At 64.3% G+C, this 22,016-nt stretch overlaps 1 protein-coding gene across 3 annotated transcripts in view; it reads left to right on the top strand.

Moving 5' to 3' along the window:
- The window catches only part of LOC138825362 (lipase maturation factor 1-like), a 50,977-nt gene that overhangs the window by 11,983 nt on the left and 16,978 nt on the right, over positions 1-22,016 (top strand). Inside the window, exon 1 of one of the 3 annotated variants that reach the window (XM_070019812.1) lies at positions 17,932-18,075. The exons of the other annotated variants lie outside the window; for them this stretch is intronic. Within the exon in view, the coding sequence (XP_069875913.1) occupies positions 18,064-18,075 (12 nt within the window). The 5' untranslated portion in view covers positions 17,932-18,063. Of the gene's footprint in view, positions 1-17,931; positions 18,076-22,016 lie in introns of those variants that run through there. 3 annotated transcript variants of the gene reach the window in all.

Genomic DNA, 22,016 nt, shown 5'->3' with positions numbered 1-22,016 from the left:
GGATGTTGTGGGGGAGGGTTGCCTCTGTCTGTGGGTTTACTCGCTGCGGACATTTTGTGTGGCCTGTGTCAGCCTTGCCCAGTAGGTGCTGGCGTGTGGTGGAGGTGGCATGTGCGCCATTCCTGAAGCGGACCCGCCCCTGGCTGGTGCAGGGTGTGCCCGCTGGGCCTGCTCCAAGGTCTGGCCCGGCCGAGGGAGGAGGCTGTTGTTCTGAGGTCGCGCAGGCGCGCTCCTGGTGGTGTTGGGGTCCTCCTGCCATGAGTAGCTGTGCTCCGGGGGGAGCGACGTGGGTCCCAGCAGCACAGACACCTGGTCACCAGCATCATCATTCTGATGGGGTCCCAGTGGGCGGGGTGCTGGGGAGAAGAGCCCCCCCCGCCTGGAAATGCCCACCGAATTCCTGTGACGTAGGATGCCTTTTCTGGCGTCTGGCAGTGGAGGCCATCCAGCGCCGGTTCCCCACCTACCGGAAGTGTGTTCTGCTCATCCCCGTGGTATCTCCTTGCTGGCCGGTGGGCCTGCCGTGCACAGGCCCTGTGGGGTGGGGAATCGGGGCAGGGGTCCGTGCCCCTTGCCCGGCAGGCGGGTCCTCCTGTGGACCCCAAGCCTGGGGCTCACGGGACAGGCCGTGCTTACTTAGTGGGGAGACACCATGGCTTGACTCAGAAGTTTTGTCAGAGCAAGAAAAAATTGTAATGCCATTTTCTTCTTTTGTTTTTCAGGTATTCTTTTGGTAAGTGAAAATGCCTTAAGACAATCGGCGGGCGTTTTTGTGTGGGGTATGTATCTGTTCTTGCGTCGGGCTCGCCCGTGTTGACAGCCTGTTTCAGCCTTCGAGGTGGCTCCGGGAGGTTCCGCAGCCCCACGTGTGTCTCAGCTCTGGTGGCTGCCGGCGCGGTGGCCACGGAGGAGGCTCTCGGGGTGTGCCAGCCTGTGCGGTTCGGGTCTCCGGTCCCCACGGGTAGAGCAGCTAGAGTGGATGGCAGGGCAGGCCTACGACAGCAGTGTTGTTTGGTGGGGGCCCTGGGCCCCACCCCGGCCCCCCCGAGCTGTGGGCTGGGGAGAGGGCGCAGTCTGGGCCGTGTCCTGTTTGCCTCACAAGGGGTTGGGCCTGGGGCCCCGGGTGCCGCCTGAGGCCGCTGGCCTCGAGCTCACGAGCTTAGTGTTGGCACCGTGCTAGAAGTGCGGCTCTGCTGTCACATGCCAGGCGCACGCTAGGGCAGCACTCGGGGCCCTGGTTGGGCGGGTGGGCGGGCGGGCAGGCAGACGTGAATGTGATGCCTAGAGATGGATGTGCCCTCAGCCTGTGGGGAGGGTCCCAGGACATGGGGGTGGGGCCTTGCGCCTGGGTCTGCTGGCACGAAGGCCCTCTCTCACCAAGCCTCTGCTGACACGGGCTCTCGGGGGGAGGGAGCAGCAGCCCATCAGCCTCCCGGGGTGGGGCCAGCTGTGAGCCAGGCTCTGCCTCCTGTGCCCTGGACTGTGCGGCTAGGCCAGGTTCGGGCCGCTCAGCACCCAAGCCAGACTCTGGGGAGACTGCCCTGCGGGAGGCCGCCCTGGGCCAGCTGCTTTCTTTTTTTTTTTTGGTCGGTCGTGGGGCCTGACTCTGGGCCTGGGCGCTGTCCCTCAGCTCTTCAGCTCTAGGCTAGCGCTCTACCACTTGAGCCACAGCCCCACTTCTGGCTTTTTTCTTTTTGCTTATGTGGTGCTGGGGAATCGAACCCAGGGCCTCAGGCATGCAAGGCAAGCGCTCTACCACTGAGCCAGCCCCTGTGCCAGCTGCTTTCTGCTTTCTGTGTCTCCCGTGGTGTCACTGCTGCTTTGTGTTGAGTGGTAACATCAGGAACATAGAAGCAAACCACTGACCGCCATCTCTGGTCGCAGGACCTGCCTGCTCTTTCCTGAGCTGCCCCGGTGGTCCACATCCCACGGTGTGGTTCGGACCCAGGACAGGGCAGTGTCACTGCGGCCCTCCCGCTCCAGCTACGGTCCACTTTTGCCCTGCTGTCCTGGAGGGGAGGGCAGTGTTAGGGAGTGGCGGCCGCCTTCCGGGGAAGGAGCAGGTGGCTGCGGGAGCCCAGCTCTCCAGCCTCCGTTTAATTCAGTGTGTTGTGTCTGTCTTGTGGGGTGGGCTGTCACGAGTGTCAACGCTGGGGGCCGGGGCACTGGGCTGTGGGCAGTGTCCCTCACCCGTGCCCCTCAAGCAGCAGAAGTACTTTGAGCCTCCGTGGCTGCATGTCCAGACTGCTGGCTGCTGCTTTGGTATGTTTTTATTGGCCAGTCCTGGGACTTGAACTCAGGGCCTGGGCACTGTCCCTGAGCGTGTCGGCTCAAGGCTAGTGCCCTACCCCTTGAGCCACAGTCCCTCTTCTGGCTTTTTTCTATGCATGTGGTGCTGAGGAATGGAACCAGGGCTTCATGCCTGCTAGGCAAGCGCTCTACTGCTAGTCCCCCTTCCCAGCCCTGGTGATATATTTTTTTAATTATTTTAAAATTGAGTTTAATAAAAAGCTGCATTTGTACTCTGCGCGTTGGGCTGTGGCCGTGGGAGCGAGTCCCCTCGGGAGCACTCACACACCCTGGATCCTCTGTCCATCAGCTAGCAAGGAACTCCAGCACCCCTTGTCTGCGTGGGTGCAGGGACGCTGTGTCACCATGGCTGTGGGGGGGTCCGTGCCCCGCAGCAGGGGCTCTGGGCCCTGTGGGGGGGTCTGTGTCCCCACAGCAGGGGCTCTGGGCCCTGTGGGGGGGTCTGTGTCCCCACAGCAGGGGCTCTGGCCAGGCAGGGAGCCCCTATTGATCATAGTCACGTCTGTTGTCTAAGGTGGCCACATTTTTTTTTTTATGCCAGTACTGGGCTTGAACTCAGGACCTCACGCTCTTGCTTGGCTTCTTCACTCAGGGCAGGTGCTCTGCCACTTGAGCCATGCTTGCACTTGTGGCTTTTTGGTGGTTAATTGAGGTAAAGGTCTTACTGGCCTTGCTGCCGGGGCTGGCTTTGAACTGCGATCCTCAGATCTCAGCCTCCTGAGAAGCTAGGGTGAAGGCGTGAGCCACCAGCGCCTGTCATGACCACATTTTTCTGACACATTTTTCAGCTGTCCTAAAATGAGGTCCCGCTCTGCTGTGGCCGCCATGGAACTGCCAGTGTCCAGGGCTGCCTGCCTCTCTCACCCTCCTGTGGCTGGACAGGTGTGATCGTGGAGGGGCAGAGGTGCCTGGCGGGGTGCTTTCCAGGGCACAGGAAGCCGCACTGGCTGTGGCCCGCCTTCTCTGCAGGAAGTCAGGCTTGCTGGGCGGGGCAGAGCTCCTGGTAACAGGCATGTCAGCATGGGGGTTGCCCGGTGTCCTGGGAGGCTAAGCACCCTCTGCTCCCTGTGGGACTGCGTCCTTTCAGAACTCCTGCTGCCTCTGTGCAGACACACTTCGGGACCTCACCAGGCTGAGCGGCAGGGGCTCCTGGGCTCCCCGGGTCAGGGCAGCTCCTGGCGGGTTCCCTCCCAGCATGCACTGCTGCCCAGCCTAGCCCAGCGTGGCTGCGGACCCCATAGGGTTCCAGGTCTGCCGCGCCCTGGGGGAGGAAGCGTGTAGGCTGTGTGTGCCGTGTGCGAGGTTCGTACGCATGGGGGCCCTCAGCCTCGTGTCTAAGGTTGATCGCCGTCTCATCCCGAGCTTCCTGCAAGGCGTCTATCCCAGGCTCCCCGTTTGGGCTTGAGCCACAGGGAGGGCCAGGGGGATGAGCCAGCCACACAGTCCCAGGGCTGTGCCAGGCCCGGAGGCCTGCCAGAGGTCCGCACAGGCCACTCTTCCAGCTCCGTTCTTGGATTTGGTAGGGGCCTCAGGAAGAGACTGGAATTGTCCAGGGCTTTAGGCCCCAAAGCATCCTCTCATTCCTTTGGTATCTAGTTTGGAGGACCTGGGCGGTGGTCTGTGGATGGTGGAGGTGTGTGCCCCCACCATCTCTGCTGGCCCTGGGTGGAGGCTGGGAATGGTGGAGGGAGACAGGACTGCGTGTTGTAGGTGGACTTTGTGCCCCAGAAATCACACCAGGCTCAGCAAGTCCAACCCCCCCACCCCCCCACACACACTGAAGTCCAGGGTGGAGTCTGCCAGGATGGAGGCTGGGCAGCAAAGGGTAAAGGACCTGGGGAGTCAGGAGCAAGGATCCAGACCCTGCACCCAGGAAGCATTCCTTCATCAGAACACTATATTCCATTGTTCTTTCTGGTGGTCCTAGGGGTTTGAACTCGGGGCCTCGTACTTGCTTGGCATGCACTCTGCTGCTGGGCCATGCCTTTTGTGCTGGTTATTCTTTGAGATGAAGTCTTGCTCCCTGGCTGGGTGCACGCTTGGACCAAGACCTTCCTACTCTGCTTCCTGCTGTGTCTGGATGGCAGGGTGCCATTAAGATGGGCTCTCCCAGGCTTTTCTGTCAAGGCTGGCCTGGAACCAGGGTCCTCCTGACCTCAGCCTCCCATTCAGCTGGGGTGCTAGGTACACGTCACTGCACCCAGTGATGGGTCCTCTGCCCGGGCTAGCTAGCTTCTGCATGTGACTCTCTGAATCTCAGCCTTCCAGATCGCTAGGAGTACGGTGTTAGACACCAGCACTCGGGATGCATGGCATCTCTGCAGGCTGGCAGGGTTAGGAACTGGACACATTAGGGCCTGAGGGTTCTGATGCCTTCATCTTGAGGAGGGCTCACCTTGCTCTAGGGCAGTGATGGCAGAACTGCTCAGATACCCGACCTGATCACACCCAGTCACTAAGCACAGTGGGGCTGTGGGGTGCACTGTCCATCTGCTGCACGGCTGCGGGTCTCCACACAGCCCGAAAACCCAGGCAGAGGTGGAGAAGCTGGGCGGGCAGGGCCAGGGAAGCCCAGGGCGGGGCCAGGTGGGCTGGGAGGAGGGGCCAGGGAAGCCTAGGGCGGGGCCAGGTGGGCTGGGAGGAGGGGCCAGGGAAGCCCAGGGCGGGGCCAGGTGGGCTGGGAGGAGGGGCCAGGGAAGCCCAGGGCGGGGCCAGGTGGGTTGGGAGGAGGGGCCAGGGAAGCCCAGGGCGGGGCCAGGTGGGCTGGGAGGAGGGGCCAGTCCCTGTCTTGGGGGCTGTGCAGGATGTGGAGTGAGACTTGTGTGTTCAGCTTGGTTTTGTTTTTGGCTGTTTGTTGTTGTTGTTGTTGTTGTTGTTGTTGGTCGTGGGGCCTGAGCTCTGGGCCTGGGCGCTGTCCCTCAGCTCTTCAGCTCAAGGCAAGCGCTCTACCACTGAGTGGGCCACCTTCCCAGCCCCTCAGCTTGGGTTCTGAGTTCCGTCCTTTGTCCTGGTGCTTGGAGCGCCCCCTTCGTGGTTTGGGGAGCGCCACTCTCCTCCCTTGCTGGTTGCCCTCCGGGCTGTCCTTGGCAGGCCCCGGCTGCGTGCTGCGGGTGTTTGCGTGGCTGGGATGCTTGAATCCTTGGGTGTTGGCCTTTGCAGCAGCACCTCCCGCCAGCCGGTGTGAATTAAATGCGCCATGTGACCCTTTCCCCTGGCCGCTCTTAAATTCATGCTTTAAAAACAGCTTAATGAGGGGTTTACTGGCCCAATTGGAAGTTTTTATTAGGACCCATTAGTGCCGGGGCGGGAGTGGCTGCAGGAAGCCATTGGCCAGCCACCCGCCCAGCAGGGCCCCCAACAGCGTCCAGACCACGCCACCCATGCCTGGCTGGGCCGCGCCGGGCCGGGCCGGTCTTCACAGCTTCCAGTACGGTCCGCCAGTCTCTTCCCAGCCCCCATATTCAAGGAAGCAGCCTCCTCCATGACAGCCTCCCTGGCAGCCGTTCCTTCCTCTGTTAAGGGAATAATTTGAGGCGCGAGCCGGGGGAGTGTCCTCAGTCCCCACAGTGTCCCCCCCCCCAGCAGAGCCTCTCTCCCCGACACGGGACGGTGGCCTCCCGCCTGGTGTCCGGCCACGAGGCTGGGAGCCGCGCAGGCGCGCCAGTCACTCTAAACACTGACACCTGGGGCCTGACAAGCCTTTCCTCCCTCTGCTTAGTAATCGCTGCTGACACGGAGTTGAACCCAGAAGACGACATATTGAAAACCTGTTTTCCTTAGTCATGTGACCACGAGTGCTGTGCTGCTCTGGGCTTCTCCTGTGGTGTTCAGCGCCCGTGCCTGCTCCTCCCTCATCACAGGGTCCTGGGGTGCTGAGCGCCCTCTTACCCTCCACGCCAGGCCTCGGTCCCGGGCTGGACGTTAGCTCTGGAGAGGAGGGAAGCCTGGCTGGCGAGCCCTGCGCGTGGCCCGGCTGCCTGCCAGGAGGGCGGCTTCCTCCTCATCCCCACCGGGGTCAGTCGGTGGAGGGGGAGCCTGCGCTGAACCCCTGCCCCAGGGTCTGACTGACCGAAAGCTCACCCCTAGCTCTGCTGGGCACCCACCGTCCCTGTCTGTGGCTGCTCCTGGAAGGGCCGCGCTCCCTCCCCTCTTCCCCACAGGCCGTCTCCTCTGCCCAGCTTTCCCTACCCCATTTCCTAACGTGTTAACTCGTGCCTTAATTCTCCTTTGTTTTCTGGGCAGGGACTCATGTGTTGGACAGGTGCGGTGCCACTGACCTCTGTCCCTCAGAGTTTTGAAATCTGCATCCTCACTTGTTAATTTTCACTTGTTTTGAGTGCCGCTTCCTCCCTGGAGGAGGAAGTCTCTTGTTCTCTGGTGTCATCAGCTGACAGCAAGTTCATTTACTTTGTTCTCTGGGAGTGGCGACCGCTGCCCCGTGGCCGGGTCCCGTCCCGTCCTGTCCGAGACCCAGTGGCATGGTGGGTGGGCCGTGACCCTCGGGCGGATGCCTCTGGCTGTCTTGAGTTTATAGCTTGCCCTTTGTGTATCCACTTCAGTTTCCGCGCGCTCTAGCTGGGTGGTGCTCCTTTATTTTGTGTTGTTTTCCTTGCGTTGCTGGCAGTGGAGCTCCGGCTGGGAGGATGCTGGGCAAGCACTCTTACCCAGGAGCTACCTGCCCAGCCCACACTGTGGTTTTATTAAAAAAGAAAAGACGTGTGTATAGATGAGCCTAGTTATGCTGCCGGGTTTGTTCAAAGCAGCAGCACAGGCTGACTGTGGTCCAGACTTGGAGGCTGAGATTGGGGACACGGTTCCAGGTTGGCCTGGAGACCCCATCTCCACAAAGAGTGGGTGTGGTGGCATGCCTGTTACCCTGTGCGGTGTGGCTCGGTGGCGAGGCCCCCCCCCCGGCAGGTGCCACGTCCAAACCCACACCTCCAAGATCAAAGCAGCGGGCTCCTCACCCAGACCCCACTCTCCAAAAACCCTGCCTCCGCCGCTCTCGCCAGGGCTCCTGGTGCGTGCTTGCCCACTCCCCGCCGCCGCCGCCGCCGCTGGGAACACGCACCGACCGTGCCTGGCGTTACTGTGGCTCTCCTAAGGGGCCAGGGGTTGGCTGCTGTATCAAATAGGAAGTTACGATGATTTCTTTTCTACCAACTTTTGTTTTTCCTGTAGTTAACAGTCGCCTTTTCTTTTTCAATAACTCATTAACTTTCATTTCCATTCATATTTTACCATTTGGTTCCAAATTGTGTGACACAAATGCCACACAAAAGCTCCACCCCCCCTTCTGGTACTGCAGCTGCATCTCAGGACCCTGGGTGCTGTTCCTAAGACCTTTTTTTGGGGGGGGGTCTAGTTGTGGGGCCTGGGTGCTGTCCCTCAGCTCTTCAGCTCAAGGCTAGCGCTCTACCACTGAGCCACCTTCCCAGCACTCCTAAGACTTTTTGCTAAAGGCTGGCCCTCTACTACTTCGAGCTTTTTTTTTTTGTCATGGGGCTTTGCCACGCTGACCCCGGTCCGCGGCAGGGCTTGAACTCAGGGCCTGGGCACTGTCCCTGAGCTCAAAGCTAGTGCTCTACCACTTTGAGCCACAGCTCTACTTCGAGTTTTCTGGTGGTTCATTGGAGATAAAAGTCTCACGGACTTTCCTACATGGGCTGGCTTTGAACTGTGATCCTCAGATCTCCTAACTACTCCTGAGTAGTTAGGATTACAGGCGTGAGCCACTGACACCTGGGCGCTCCCAGCTTCTGGGGGGTTAATTGGAGATGATGGCCTCATAGCCTTTATTGCGTGAGTTGACTTTGAATGGCGATCCTCGGATCTTGGCCTCCTGAGTAGCTGGGATTGCAGGCGTGAGCCAGTGTGAGCCGCTGGCACCTGGCCCCCCTGCACAGTTCATTCTTTCCTTTTTCCACATCGTGAGGGTTTCTGGTCACAGCCTCTCTGTCTCTGCCACATTGGGCTCCACTGGCTAATTTGTCCCTCTATATGACAAGGGTCCTGCGGCCCGCAGGGACAGGTGACCTCCTGTGCTGGGGACAAGACAGCATCAACAACCATGTCTTCCCGAGCCTCCTCCCTCCCTCCCACGGCCTAGAACAGTGTTCTTAGAAGGGTCATTGTCAGCCTGTGCGTGCTGCGAGCATGGGAAGACACCCAGTTCCTGCTGACTGGCCCGGCCTCGGCAGCCGGCTGCCTACACTCCGCACAGGGCAGGTTCCTGCCCCGATGCCGAGTGTCGGGGCCCGTGTGTGCCCTGAACTTCCTGCCTCCCGGCCTCCCCGCCGCAGGGGGCAGGAAGAGGCAGGAAGAGGCTGGGCTGCCCAGCACCGTCTTCATGCCAGGGTTTTGTAAGAGCTTTCATGTTTTAAAGCAGAAGTTTTGAGCCTTCTCAGGCCTGGGGGCTGTGGGTGGAGCCGGCATGGTGCGTGTGGATGGTGCTAATGCGTCTCAAGTGTGCATGGCAGCCCTTCCCCACACCACCCTCCCCTGCTTGCTGCCCCCCACGCCCTCCCCCCCTCCCCCCGCGTGCTGCGCCCTCCCCCGCGTGCTGCGCCCTCCCTCACGTGCTGCGCCCTCCCTCCTCCCCCCATGCTGCCCTCCCCCACATGCTGCACCCTCCCCCGCGTGCTGCGCCCTCCCCCCGCGTGCTGCGCCCTCCCCCGCGTGCTGCGCCCTCCCCCGCGTGCTGCGCCCTCCCCCCGCGTGCTGCGCCCTCCCCCACGTGCTGCGCCCTCCCCCCCGTGCTGCGCCCTCCCCCCCCCGCGTGCTGCGCCCTCCCCTCCTCCCCCCGCGTGCTGCGCCCTCCCCCCCGCGTGCTGCGCCCTCCCCCCCGTGCTGCGCCCTCCCCCCCGCGTGCTGCGCCCTCCCCCCGCGTGCTGCGCCCTCCCCCCCCGTGCTGCGCCCTCCCCCCCCGTGCTGCGCCCTCCCCCCCCCGCGTGCTGCGCCCTCCCCCCCCCGTGCTGCGCCCTCCCCCCCGCGTGCTGCGCCCCCCCCCGCGTGCTGCGCCCTCCCCCGCGTGCTGCGCCCTCCCCCCCCGTGCTGCGCCCCCCCCGCGTGCTGCGCCCTCCCCCGCGTGCTGCGCCCTCCCCCCCCGTGCTGCGCCCTCCCCCCCCCGCGTGCTGCGCCCTCCCCCCCCCGTGCTGCGCCCCCCCCCGCGTGCTGCGCCCTCCCCCGCGTGCTGCGCCCTCCCCCCCCGTGCTGCGCCCTCCCCCCCCGTGCTGCGCCCTCCCCCGCGTGCTGCGCCCTCCCCCGCGTGCTGCGCCCTCCCCCGGGTGCTGCGCCCTCCCCCGGGTGCTGCGCCCTCCCCCCCCGTGCTGCGCCCTCCCCCCCCCGTGCTGCGCCCCCCCCGCGTGCTGCGCCCTCCCCCCCCCGTGCTGCGCCCTCCCCCCCCGTGCTGCGCCCTCCCCCCCCGTGCTGCGCCCTCCCCCCGCGTGCTGCGCCCTCCCCCCGCGTGCTGCGCCCTCCCCCCGCGTGCTGCGCCCTCCCCCCCGCGTGCTGCGCCCTCCCCCCCGCGTGCTGCGCCCTCCCCCGCGTGCTGCGCCCTCCCCCCGCGTGCTGCGCCCTCCCCCCCCGTGCTGCGCCCTCCCCCCCCGTGCTGCGCCCTCCCCCCCCGTGCTGCGCCCTCCCCCCCCGTGCTGCGCCCTCCCCCCCGCGTGCTGCGCCCTCCCCCCCGCGTGCTGCGCCCTCCCCCCGCGTGCTGCGCCCTCCCCCCGCGTGCTGCGCCCTCCCCCCGCGTGCTGCGCCCTCCCCCCCCCCGCGTGCTGCGCCCTCCCCCCCGTGCTGCGCCCTCCCCCCCCCCGCGTGCTGTGCCCTCCCCCCCCGTGCTGCGCCCTCCCCCCCCCCCGCGTGCTGCGCCCTCCCCCCGCGTGCTGCGCCCTCCCCCCGCGTGCTGCGCCCTCCCCCCCCCCGCGTGCTGCGCCCTCCCCCCCCGTGCTGCGCCCTCCCCCCCCCCGCGTGCTGTGCCCTCCCCCCCCGTGCTGCGCCCTCCCCCCCCCCGCGTGCTGCGCCCTCCCCCCGCGTGCTGCGCCCTCCCCCCGCGTGCTGCGCCCTCCCCCCGCGTGCTGCGCCCTCCCCCCCCCCGTGCTGCGCCCTCCCCCCCCGTGCTGCGCCCTCCCCCCCCGTGCTGCGCCCTCCCCCCCGTGCTGCGCCCTCCCCCCCCGTGCTGCGCCCTCCCCCGCGTGCTGCGCCCTCCCCCCGCGTGCTGCGCCCTCCCCCGCGTGCTGCGCCCTCCCCCCGCGTGCTGCGCCCTCCCCCGCGTGCTGCGCCCTCCCCCGCGTGCTGCGCCCTCCCCCCGCGTGCTGCGCCCTCCCCCCGCGTGCTGCGCCCTCCCCCGCGTGCTGCGCCCTCCCCCCGCGTGCTGCGCCCTCCCCCGCGTGCTGCGCCCTCCCCCGCGTGCTGCGCCCTCCCCCGCGTGCTGCGCCCTCCCCCCGCGTGCTGCGCCCTCCCCCGCGTGCTGCGCCCTCCCCCGCGTGCTGCGCCCTCCCCCGCGTGCTGCGCCCTCCCCCGCGTGCTGCGCCCTCCCCCCGCGTGCTGCGCCCTCCCCCCGCGTGCTGCGCCCTCCCCCGCGTGCTGCGCCCTCCCCCGCGTGCTGCGCCCTCCCCCGCGTGCTGCGCCCTCCCCCGCGTGCTGCGCCCTCCCCCCGCGTGCTGCGCCCTCCCCCCGCGTGCTGCGCCCTCCCCCCGCGTGCTGCGCCCTCCCCCGCGTGCTGCGCCCTCCCCCGCGTGCTGCCCCGCCCCGTCCCCTCCCCCCCTGCCCTCCCTCACTGCTGGCTGTTAGGGCTCCCCCGTCGCAGGTAGAGGCCGCTGGCTCTGCTTGGCCCTGTCACAGGCTGCCTGTGGGCATTTGAAAGCCGACCAGGAGGAAGGGCAGCGGCGGGTTTCGGGTGACACATGAACAGTCAAGGCTTCTGTGGCTCTTCTCTCCCCTGCGGGCTCCCACCGCAGCAGCCCCAGGACACCAGGCTTTCTCTGGTCCTGTGCCCGCCTCGCCTCTGCCCTTTGTGCAGCTCTACCTGTGAGCCTCGTGTGCCTCACATCTGCAGTCGCCGGAGCCATTCCTCCCCCGTCGGGGTGGTGCGCACGGTCCCCGGGCAGGGGTGCGGGGGTGCAGGGGTGCGGGGGTGCAGGGGTGCGGGGGTGCGGGGCTGGCTGCCTCCTCCCGGCCCGCCTGCTTCTGACAGGAAGCCAGCTGCCGCGGTCGGGCTCCCGTCAGGCGCCGCGTCCTACTGCTGCGCGGGGGTTGTGTGTGCTGGTGAGCTGGCCATGGCTGCTGTGCACCCTGCGTGTGTGTGTTGCCTTTGATTCACTGAGGTTCTTGAGTCTCTTTATTTTTTGCTGTACACACACGCACATACATTAGAATACCGAAGCTTGAACTCAGGGCCTTGTGCTTGTAGGCAGACGTTCTTACCACGTGAGCCCAGCCCCACCTCCCACCCTGGCCCTTATTTAGTTTTCTAGTCTCAGACTGCTGTCATCCTGCCTGCATCTGGTGAGTAGCTCAGGTTATACATGTATCCTGCCTTGCCCAGGCTTGGTTCCATATTATCTCATCTTTTCTCTACAATTTTTTTTTTTAGTCGTTTGTGGGGCCTGAACTCTGGGCCTGGGTGCTGTCCCTCAGCTCTTCAGCTCAAGGCGAGCGCTCTACCACTTGAGCCACAGCGCCACTTCCAGTTTTTTCCTTTTTGCTTATGTGGTGCTGAGGAATGGAACCCAGGGCCTCAGGCGTGCGAGGCGAGCGCTCCACCCCTGAGCCGCCTTCCCAGCCCTCCTCTCTATAATTCGCAGTGCTCACCCCCTGCCGCCTCCACCGCCTCGTTTCTCCACGCAGCCACGAGCTTGGATGGCACACTGCCCCCAGCCTTCCCCCTCCCCCAGGCCGGGGACCCAGTCTGTGCACACTCACCGTCAGCCTGGGTGTGCCAGACCTCCACAGAGGAGCTGCGCGGCAGGCAGGGGGGGGGGCTGGCTCCAGGGCGCTCATCTCCTAAGGCGTCAGCATGGACGTGCCTGAGGGACGTGGCTGTGGGCAGCACGCGGGGTCCTGGGCGCGGCCCTCCCTGTCCACTCCTGCTCTCTGTGAGCCGTGGGATGGGCTGGTTGGTTGTGTGCAGTCCACACTGGGCTGGTTGGCTGTGTGGTGCTCAGGGCAGGCCTGTGGGTGGTCTCCCCTCTGCAGGCCCCCGGCCTGCTGTGCTCTCAACCACCCACCTCTAGGCAGTGCTGGCCATGCATACCCCTACATACCCCGCTTCTCCTGGGTTAGGGCGCTGCGGGGCTGGAGAGAGGGGCGGCGGCCGGCCCTCACCTGCCTGGTGCGGGCTCTGCTGTGGGTGTGTGGGGGTGCTGTGGGTGTGTGGAGGTGCTGTGGGTGTGGAGGTGCTGTGGGTGTGTGGAGGTGCTGTGGGTGTGTGGGTGTGTGGAGGTGCTGTGGGTGTGGAGGTGCTGTGGGTGTGTGGAGGTGCTGTGGGTGTGTGGAGGTGCTGTGGGTGTGTGGAGGTGCTGTGGGTGTGGAGGTGCTGTGGGTGTGTGGAGGTGCTGTGGGTGTGTGGAGGTGCTGTGGGTGTGTGGTGCTGTGGGTGTGTGGAGGTGCTGTGGGTGTGTGGAGGTGCTGTGGGTGTGTGGAGGTGCTGTGGGTGTGGAGGTGCTGTTGCTCTGCTGTGGGGTGTGTGGAGGTGCTGTGGGTGCTGCCCACCCCTTCCAGGCGTGCTGATTGCTGCACAGGCCTCGGCACAGAGGCGTTCACGGTGCCTGGGCTGGTCGGACGAGGTGAGACAGGTCAGGAGACCCCAGGAAAACCTGCCAGTGCGGTGTGAGGGGCTCCCGCCCCCACAGCCTGGGCTGCCACTGGCTCCACAGGCCCCGGCCCGGGCGGATGCAGAGCTGAGCTTTGCCGGTGCTGGGCTCTGGCCCCGCGGGCAGGCGCCGCCGGGGTGGCTGGCAGTCAGGTGGGGACCCCGCACCAGTTCCACACCGCGTCAGCTGCGCGAGCCTGCACGCTGAGCGCTGCGTGGAGCCCGCGCCTCACGGCTGCGGGGGGGGGGGGGGGGTTGGGGCACTTCCTCAGGGTCCCGCCTGTCGCTTGAGGGCGAACATAGCTCATTTCCACACACGAGAAACAAGAGAAGGAGTGGCACAGCACTGTGCCCTTCAGCCTGATATGCGGAATGGATTAATCTGAGAAAATCTCTGTCGCTAAGTCCAATTTCCGTCGAGGGGAAGCATTTTCATGTTTGTCCAGAGGCCGTAAAGCTGCCGGGTCCCGCCGTGGATCCTGTTTCCAGGCTGGCTGGTGACACCTGCAGAGGCTGAGCAACGGGGGACACCAGGCCGGAAGTCTGGTTGTCACGGCAACGGAGCATTAACCAGCACCGTGACAGGCACAGGACCTGGGGGGGGTCGCCGCGAGGGCATGCGGCTGTAGAGGTCACTTCCTGTCTCCGCAGTGCCCGAGGACTCCCTTAAATACATACTAACAACTTGCTAAAGGTTTCAGGATCGGAAGCATGTAATTGTTGTAATTATATTTAAAGCGTGAAGCCTTTAGCCAGCTCTTCCAGACACATCCATACAGCAGGAAGTGCTTTCCCAGCTGGGTGCCGGTGTCCCGTGCCTGTGACCCTAGCTACCCGGGAAGCTGGGAGTTGGAAAGATCTCTGACTGCAGGCCAGCCCAGGCAGAAAGTTGGAGCATCACTATCTGGAGAAACTGGGGGCGGGGGTCCGGTGAGGCTAGAGGCCTGGCGCAGGCGGTAGAGCGCCAGCCTGCAAGCCAAGGCCCTGAGTGCAAAGCCCAGCACTGCAGAAGTCACTGAGTTCCCGCTTCCTGCCCGTCTCTGCTTTGGATTCTGACCCCTGTGGCTCTCTCTCCCTTCGGTCGGCGGGGCTAGGCTGCGTATCTCCTGGGCTCACAGAGACTGTTCCGAGGGCGTGGCGGGGGGGCGCTGAGTGCTCCTGGAAACTCGGTGGCACCTGAGGGGTGAGTGTGCTGCAGGCTAGTGGCCTGCGGGGGCGTCCGCTGCAAGCGCCGCGGGCTGTGGTGCGGAGGGCTCGGCTTCGTGGGCAGAGCCACTGTGCGCGCTGGGCCTGGCGGCTGGGGGCTGGCCTGCCGTGGTGCCGCGGCCCGTGCTGACCCCCTTCTGCGTGCCCATGGTGTTTGTTAGGCCCACGGCCCTTCCCTCCTGCTAGCAATAGTGCAGAACACAATTTTGGTGTGTTACTTCTTAACTTCTCAACCTAAAATATAACCTGCAAAAATTAAACTTTTAAAAGCTCCTGGCTCCCTCCAGGGCCATCATTACAGGCCCCTGGGGTGACGGCGGGCGGGCGGGCCGCTCCGCACGGAGTGACAGCCAGCCGGGGGCCCAGGCCCCCTCCGCCCCGATTTTAACAGCAGAGCTAATGGATTTCCTGTTTCTCACGTGGATGGTGGCTGTCACTTTTGAAGGATCCATCTGTGCTGCACTTAATTACTCTTTCTAAGATGCTGAAATCGTTTTCCACAAAGCTCCTGAGACCCGGCGACAGTTTTCTTTTGAGAGTAGCCATCGGGGACCTGGGCTCTGATGTTGACGTGGTTTTCCTCTGCGTAGAGGGAGGGGCCTGGTCTCTGACATGGCTACTCTCACTCTGAATGTCACTTGTGTGTGTCACCTGCAGTCTGCCCGATGGGTCCAGGCAGCTTACCCGACTGAGTGCACCCGTCACGTCCAGCCCTGCGGCTGCAGCCCCGCGCCCGGCACGTGTGCCCCTGCCTTTGGTGACTTGGTTTCTCACTTCCAGTGGCGTTCTTCCCGCGTCACGGTTTGCACATAGGAGAATGATGGAGGCACCCCCTTCGGCATTGGTTTTCCTGAGGGCAGGTGCCTCGGAGCTGCCAGGAGGGAGGGAGGGTACAGGGCTCAGACAGGGCCTTCGCCTCGGGCTCCCCACCCACACGGGGGGCTGTGTGTGGGTGCCCCCTTGGGCCTGCACCGGCTCCTTACCCCACGCCTCAGCCCCCCCCCCCCGTCACACGTGCGTGCGCCAGGCTGGGCTCTGCGCTGCCCTCCCCTGCAGCCACAGGGCCTGTGGCAGAGCGGAAGCCAGGCACCTCCGCCCTCCACACAAGGCCCCGGCTGTGGGCACAGGCGGTGAGCTGTGCAGAGCGTCCCAGCTGACAAACGGCCCTGGTGCAGCGGACGGCGCTGGGCCCGCTCTGTCTGGCCCTGCAGAAGGCGGGCCTCACGAGGACCCCGTGTGCTGGACACCCACTGGCGTTGGCCCCTGGCAGCACGCTGGTTATTTTTTTCTGGGGATGCATCCTCTGCCATGCTGAAGTAGACAATGGCTTCCCTGTGTGCTCCGAGCGGCGGCTGGGGCGGTGGGGCGGCCACCCTTCCCTCCCAGCACCCCAGCACGGGAGGGTGGCTCCCGCTGCCACTCCAGGCTGGAGGCCACAGAGACAGAGTCCACCGTAAAGACCCTGGGCCCCCAGGTCCTGGCTCAGCAGCTGTCTCAGGGAGACAAGAATGTTCTGTTCACTGCAGAGGGCGCAGGACGGCCACGCAGCCCCAGCCTCACGTCCCCCGACTCCAGAGAGCTTGCCTCCCCTCTACCCGCCCCGGCGCCTGCCGCCTGCTGCCTCCCGGTGCCCGCGGTGGCTCTGAGCGCCGCCACAGCGGATCCATTCCCTCCATCGGGGGGCTGGGGCCCCTCCCACCGCACGCGCGCTAACTTTTGCTCCTGCCTCTGTGCAGTGCCGTGGCGGCAGGCCCCAGGCGCTGGGGGGCCCCAGGCGCTGGGGAGCGCGGCCTCCACCAGCCTCGCGTTCCAGGCGCTGGGGAGCGCGGCCTCCACCAGCCTCGTGGCCTCCACCAGCCTCGCGTTCCAGGCGCTGGGGGGCGCGGCCTCCGCCAGCCTCGTGGCCTCCGCCAGCCTCGCGTTCCAGGCGCTGGGGGGCGTGGCCTCCACCAGCCTCGTGGCCCAGGCCCTGGGGAGCGCGGCCTCCACCAGCCTCGTGGCCTCCGCCAGCCTCGCGTTCCAGGCGCTGGGGGGCGCGGCCTCCGCCAGCCTCGCGGCCCAGGCGCTTGGGCGGTGCGCAGGGTCTCGGGCGGCCTCTCCTTCACGGTGGATGGTGTGAGTCTGGGAGGAAGTTCCAGGGTTCAGCCATCCATAAACAGCTCTTATTTCATAAGTTCTTTTTTTTGGGGGGGGGGTCCAGTTATGGGGCTTGAACTCTGGGCCTGGGCACTGTCCCTCAGCTCTTCAGCTCAAGGCGAGCGCTCTACCACTGGAGCCCCAGCGCCCTTCCAGTCTTTCTTGTGTAACCTCGGGCTTCACGCACACTAGGGGAGCTCTCTCCCGCTGAGCCCCAACACAGCCCCAGCTCTCTGTTTTAGAAGTGGCAGGGATCACAGGAGGGACTCCCTCTGCCCACTTCCCCCCTCTCCCTCCTGCCTGTCCCTGTACGCACACACATGTGCAGGCGCTGTCTGCCCAGAGAGCCCAGCAGCGGTGTCAGCAGTGTCCTGGGGGCTTAGGAAAGGAGGTCACTTGGATCCAGGGATCCCTAGCTCTGATTCTCCTTCCTAGCTGGGCCAGAAGACTCCATTTCCCCACCCCACCCCCTGCGGCCAATAGACTCGTGGCATGGTGCCGTGTCCGCACTGACGCGCTTCCCTAGGGAAATGCGCAAAGCTGAACTTGTTTCATGCAAACCTGATGAACAGTGGGCTCCTCTGTGGCCGTGGTGGCTCAGGCCTTTAATCCTAGCTACTCGGGAGGAGTGTGCTTCAGGGCCAGCTATCTCAGCTAGCTAGGTGCGGTGGCCTGGCCCTCGGCCCGGCTAGGGAAGGAAGGAGTGTCAACAGGACCACCAGGACGGGCAGGCCAAAAGTGAGATGATTCAAAAGCTGGAGGCCAGAAGGGTTTGGGCTTGTAGCTGTAGCTCCTCTGTACGTCACCTTCTTACTATTACAATATTTTTTTGGGGGGGGTTAGCGTAGGGGGTGGCTCTTGCCTGTAGTCCTACATGCTCGGGAAGCTGAGATCTGAGCATTGAGATTCCAAGCCAAACGGCAGAAAAGTCCCCATGAGACTCTTACTTCCAATTAACTACCTGGAACCCAGAAGTGGTGCTGTGCTCACGTGGTAGAGCGGAAGAGGCCCAGGGACCGCGCCAGGCCTTGAGTTCAAGCCCCACAACCGACAGAAAAGGGGAAGTTACGATGCAGCTCCAGTGGGAGAGCACCTGCCTGGGAAGCTGAAGCCCCGGGCTTAAACCCTCGTACTGCCACAAAAATACAAAGCCCACTTCCCACAGCCCCACGGGCAGCCCGGGTCCAGGGTGGGCGCAGACGCAGCGCTGCGCTGCTTCCTTCCCAGGAGCAGGCGGTGTGTGACTGGACAGGGCAAGGCCCTCTGGGCGCTGAGGTCCCAGGGCGCCCACAGCCGGCCACTAGGAGACCACGGGCTGCTGCGCTCACGTCCTGTTTGCTTGGTCCTGGGACGTGGTCTCTAGGCCACACGGCGGCCCACATAGTGGACAGCTGTGGGGGGGGCCGCCGTGGCCTGCTCCTGCCGGCCTCACCGTCCCCTCCCTCCCTCCCCGTCTCGCTGCAGGGTGGGAGTCTCAGCTGCTGGAGACCGGGTTCCTGGGGATCTTTCTGTGCCCCCTCTGGACCCTGTCCCGACTGCCCAAGTCCACCCCGCCATCCCGCATCGTGCTCTGGGGCTTCCGGTGGCTGATTTTCAGGATCATGCTGGGAGCGGTAAGTGGAACTTCCTCGTGATGCTCTCGGGAAGTGACATTCCCAGAACACCCCGGGTGGCCTGCGGGCCTGGGGTGGCCAGCCCGGCGCTCCTTGCTGACCAGGCTGCCTGTCCGGCCTCACCAGGCCTGCTGTGTTTTCTGCCTCACGGTGCCCACTCTGAACGCTGCACTCAGCCACTCCAGGGCCACAGCCAAGGGGCTGTCTCCCGGGGAGTCAGCAGGGTCACTTGAGAGTAATGCCCACTGAAGCAGACCCTGGAGAAGCTGCCGTGGGGAAAAGTCAGCCGGGCTCCGCCCGTGGTTCTGATGCCAAGAGCTGAAGGCACCGTGATGCCCGGGAGAGATGGCAAGTCATTATTAGCACGTTCTGAAGCCTTTTATGACATTTTGATTGACTGTTAATGCCAGCTGGATATAAATTACCAGGTGCACTAAAAGGTGCAATTACGTGACAGTCTTGGGTGGCATCGTCGCAGCTTCGGTGGGAGGCGAGAGGCGTGGGGACGAGGGACCCGGCTGCAGACCTGGCCCTGGCCTCCTCTGCGCGGGCTGGACCCGCGCCCGCCACCGCCCAGAGCCGCTCACCACCGTCTTGGGGTTTGTGGTCTGATCATGTTTGTGTTCAGCACTGGTGGGTCCCCTGGAGCTGCGTCGGAGGCCCCCACTTGTGAGGGGAGGACACGGGGCTGGAGAGCTCCCGCCTGACCCCTGGTGCCCGCCCAGCAGGGCTGCACTGACGTCCCTTCTGGTTGGACGGGGGCTTGTGTCCTCTGTCCCTGCCTCCCCATCCCCGGTCCTCCAGCAAGGGGGGCGTGGCCTCTGCCTGTGCGCCTGCCTCCCTGCTCGCTGTCCTTCCCTGTCCCAGCGGCGCCTCCCGAGGGGTGGAGCTCCCAGATCACCAGGCCATTCTGTCTGCGGCCACTGACGGGCAGTTCCCATGTCCTGTGGAGGAGGCCGGGCTCTGCCAGGCACACGGCCCCCCGCAGGAGCTCACGGGATGGAAGGCGGAGCCCCAGGCTCCGGGGCCGGGGTGGTCCGGCACCTGGCTCCCTCTCCACGGACACTGGGCTTCTGCTGCTCCGCCCGCACCCGAGCCTCACAGCTTAAGGCCCTGAGACTGGCCGTGCAGGGCACAGCGGCCTGCAGGGCTCCTTGTGCTCGCCCCGTCCCTGCCCGCACCTCTGCCTGCACTTGGGCTGGACCGGCCGGACCACTCGCCAGGCTGCCTGGTTTTCTGCGGAGGTGCACTGCAGGCGGCAGGGCGCGTGCGTGCCGGTCACGGGGAGCAAGGCCAGCAGAGTTCCAGCGCGCCCCGCAGACCACTCTGCCCGTCTCCTCGGCCTCGGTTCGTTCTGCACAGAGCAGATGAGGAGTGGAGTTTGTGTTCTTCGTCCCACAGTGCTTCTGGCACCTGTTAGTAGAGCCGGGCTTGTGGGCAGGGGATGGATTTTCCGTGTGTGCTCTGGAGCCGGGCCTGCCCTTGATTACTTTGTCCCGATGAACTGTGCTGCGTGGCGGGTTAACACTCTCTGTCGCCGAGATTCTGGGAATTGAGCCAGTGTCATTGTTGCTGAGAATTCTCAGACCTGGGGCATACCCGAGGGAGACCCCTGCTTTCGGTGTGGCCCCCTAGAGAACCAAGAGCTGGAAGCCCGCTCCTTCCTGCGCCGCCTCCCCCAGCCCTCCGCCTCCTGTCTGCAGGATGTGTGCAGAGCCTTCCCTGGGCCCGGGGCCCTGCTCCGCTGGGCGCTCCGGCCGGAACCATGAATATCCAGAGAGGGCATCTGGAAGCGGCAAAGTGAACACGTCGTGCAGATGTCACCCACGGTGGTCAGGAGAGGGAGGAGGCCTGGCCAGCGGGCTCCTGGGGGCACCGAGGGGCTCTGCTCTGGGTGTGCAGCGGAGCCTGCCGTGCCGTGTCTGCTGCCCCGCGGTCCCCTCTTGCCCTAATATTTATGCTGCCATTTCTCCTAGTGTAGTTCTTCTTCTTGCTTTGCGTGTCAGGGGTTAGTTGCATGCTGCTAGGTGAGCAGACCTCAGTGCGCACATGCTTGCGGCGGCTGAAGCCGGTCTTCGCTGCGTCACAGAGCGGGCTCCGCGTGGAGGAGGGGAGGAACAGAACAGTAGAGGCCTGCGTTGCTCCCAGTCTGCGGGCCACAGAAAGCAGTGGCGAGCATCTTCCACACAGCTGAAGCTTCCCCCCTGCTGGCTGGCGGGACGTGACTGGTGCACATCTGGCGACGCACCCCGCAGGTGGGGCACAGACCATGTGCAGCGTGCCCCAGCCCGTGACCCGGAGAAAAGCTGCATTCCAAATGAAGAGTAAGCGCACAGGAGCAGTAGCTCCGGGTGGGAATGTGGAGCAGCCAGGCCCCTCCGCCAGGTGCAGGGCTGGGCCCCCAGAGCCCCTGGTCCGCCACTGAGTTGGATGATGCCGCACCTCGCCGGGGCTGTCACAGACGCGTTCAGGCCACAGATGTGACAGCTGAGAGTCCCTGAGAAAACACAGACACCAAAACTGAGACGAAAGGAAACAGGAAATCTGGACAGCTCCGTATCTGCCAAAGAAATTGAACTTGAAATAGAACACCACTCTAGAAAGCAAGCTTGGCCCCGGTGGCTCAGTGGTGAACTGGGAGCCGTGGAGGGCTGGTCAGGGCAGCCCCGCGCAGACGTGGGATGGCGGCGGGGGGAGGCGACGCCCGGCCCTGGAGGACGCAGCAGGAGAGCAGTGGGACCTCAGTACCCCACGGGAACAAAGATGCGAACGCTTAAAACCTGGCAGATAAATCCAGCCACATAAAACGTGGTTCGTCTTGGGAATGCAAGGTTGGTTGAACTGTTGAAAATCATTTCTTGTCTTGCACTGTAGCGACCAAGATAAAGGTGAAGAGTTTTATCTCAACAGATTTAAAAAAAAATGAGGAGAATGCCTGGATTATGGTTTGAGCCAGCCTAGGCGAAAACCTGTCTAGCAGAGGCCCCATCTCAACCCATGTCTGGTGTGGTAGTGTGCACCTGCCGTCCCAGCTACTGGGAGGATTACAGTTCCAGGCCAGCAGTATTGCGAAGCCACTGGGACTCCACCCCACTGGAGGACGCTGGGCATCACGACGGCATGTGCCTGTCCCTCTCTGAGTGCTTGGAGGATCCGAGGCAGACCCCAGTCCATGCCCGTGCCAGGGCAGACGGCTGCGCTGACCAGCGCTCACCAGTGTACTCAGTGGGCTGAGACCAAGCGGTCCCAGGTCCAGGCCGGCCCGGGCGAGGGTTCAGCAGAAAAACCTGCTCGTCCACAGTGGGAAGCATGGCTGGTCTGAGGTCCCACAGGCAGACAAGGCCCGGCCCCGGATGGTGTGCGGAGCTGGTCTGCAGAGGGACGAGGGCGCCCGTGAAGTGTGTGTGTCCAGCCGCAGACCCACGTGCGTGGCAAGCACCAAGCCAGGTGCTGGGGTACGCCGGTATACGGCCAGAAGCCAGAAGCATGGCTTCTGAGGCGGCGGGCGACCTGGGGGTGGTCCGGGCCGTGGGGAATTATAGTTATGGATACTGAATTTTGTCATGAAGCCGGGCATCAGTGCCTTGTGCCTGTCATCCTAGCTACTCAGGAGGCTGAGATCTGAGGATCGCGGTTCAAAGCCAGGCCAGGTAGGAAAGTCCCTGAGACTCTTCTCTCCAAGAAACCATCAGAAAACCAGAAATGGTGCTGTGGCTCAAAGTAGTAGAGTACTTGCCTTGAGCAAGAAAAGCTCAAGGACAGAGCCCAGACCCTTGAGTTCAACAACAACAACAAAGTCATGAGAACACCACTAGGAAAGTGAGTAGGCAGGCCACAGACTAAACCTCCAAGTGTGCCGATTGATCCCAGTGAAGGCCAGAGCCACGACCAACCGCGATACTTGAATGACAGACCAGCGTGGCTCGTGGAAGGTACAGGAT

This window comes from Dipodomys merriami, unplaced genomic scaffold (assembly GCF_024711535.1).
Source record: "Dipodomys merriami isolate MVZ:Mamm:240054 unplaced genomic scaffold, mDipMer1.0.p SCAF_137, whole genome shotgun sequence".
Taxonomy (NCBI): Eukaryota; Metazoa; Chordata; class Mammalia; order Rodentia; family Heteromyidae; genus Dipodomys; species Dipodomys merriami.
Note: the sequence above shows the minus strand (reverse complement) of the source record. Positions and strands in the feature narration are given on the sequence as shown.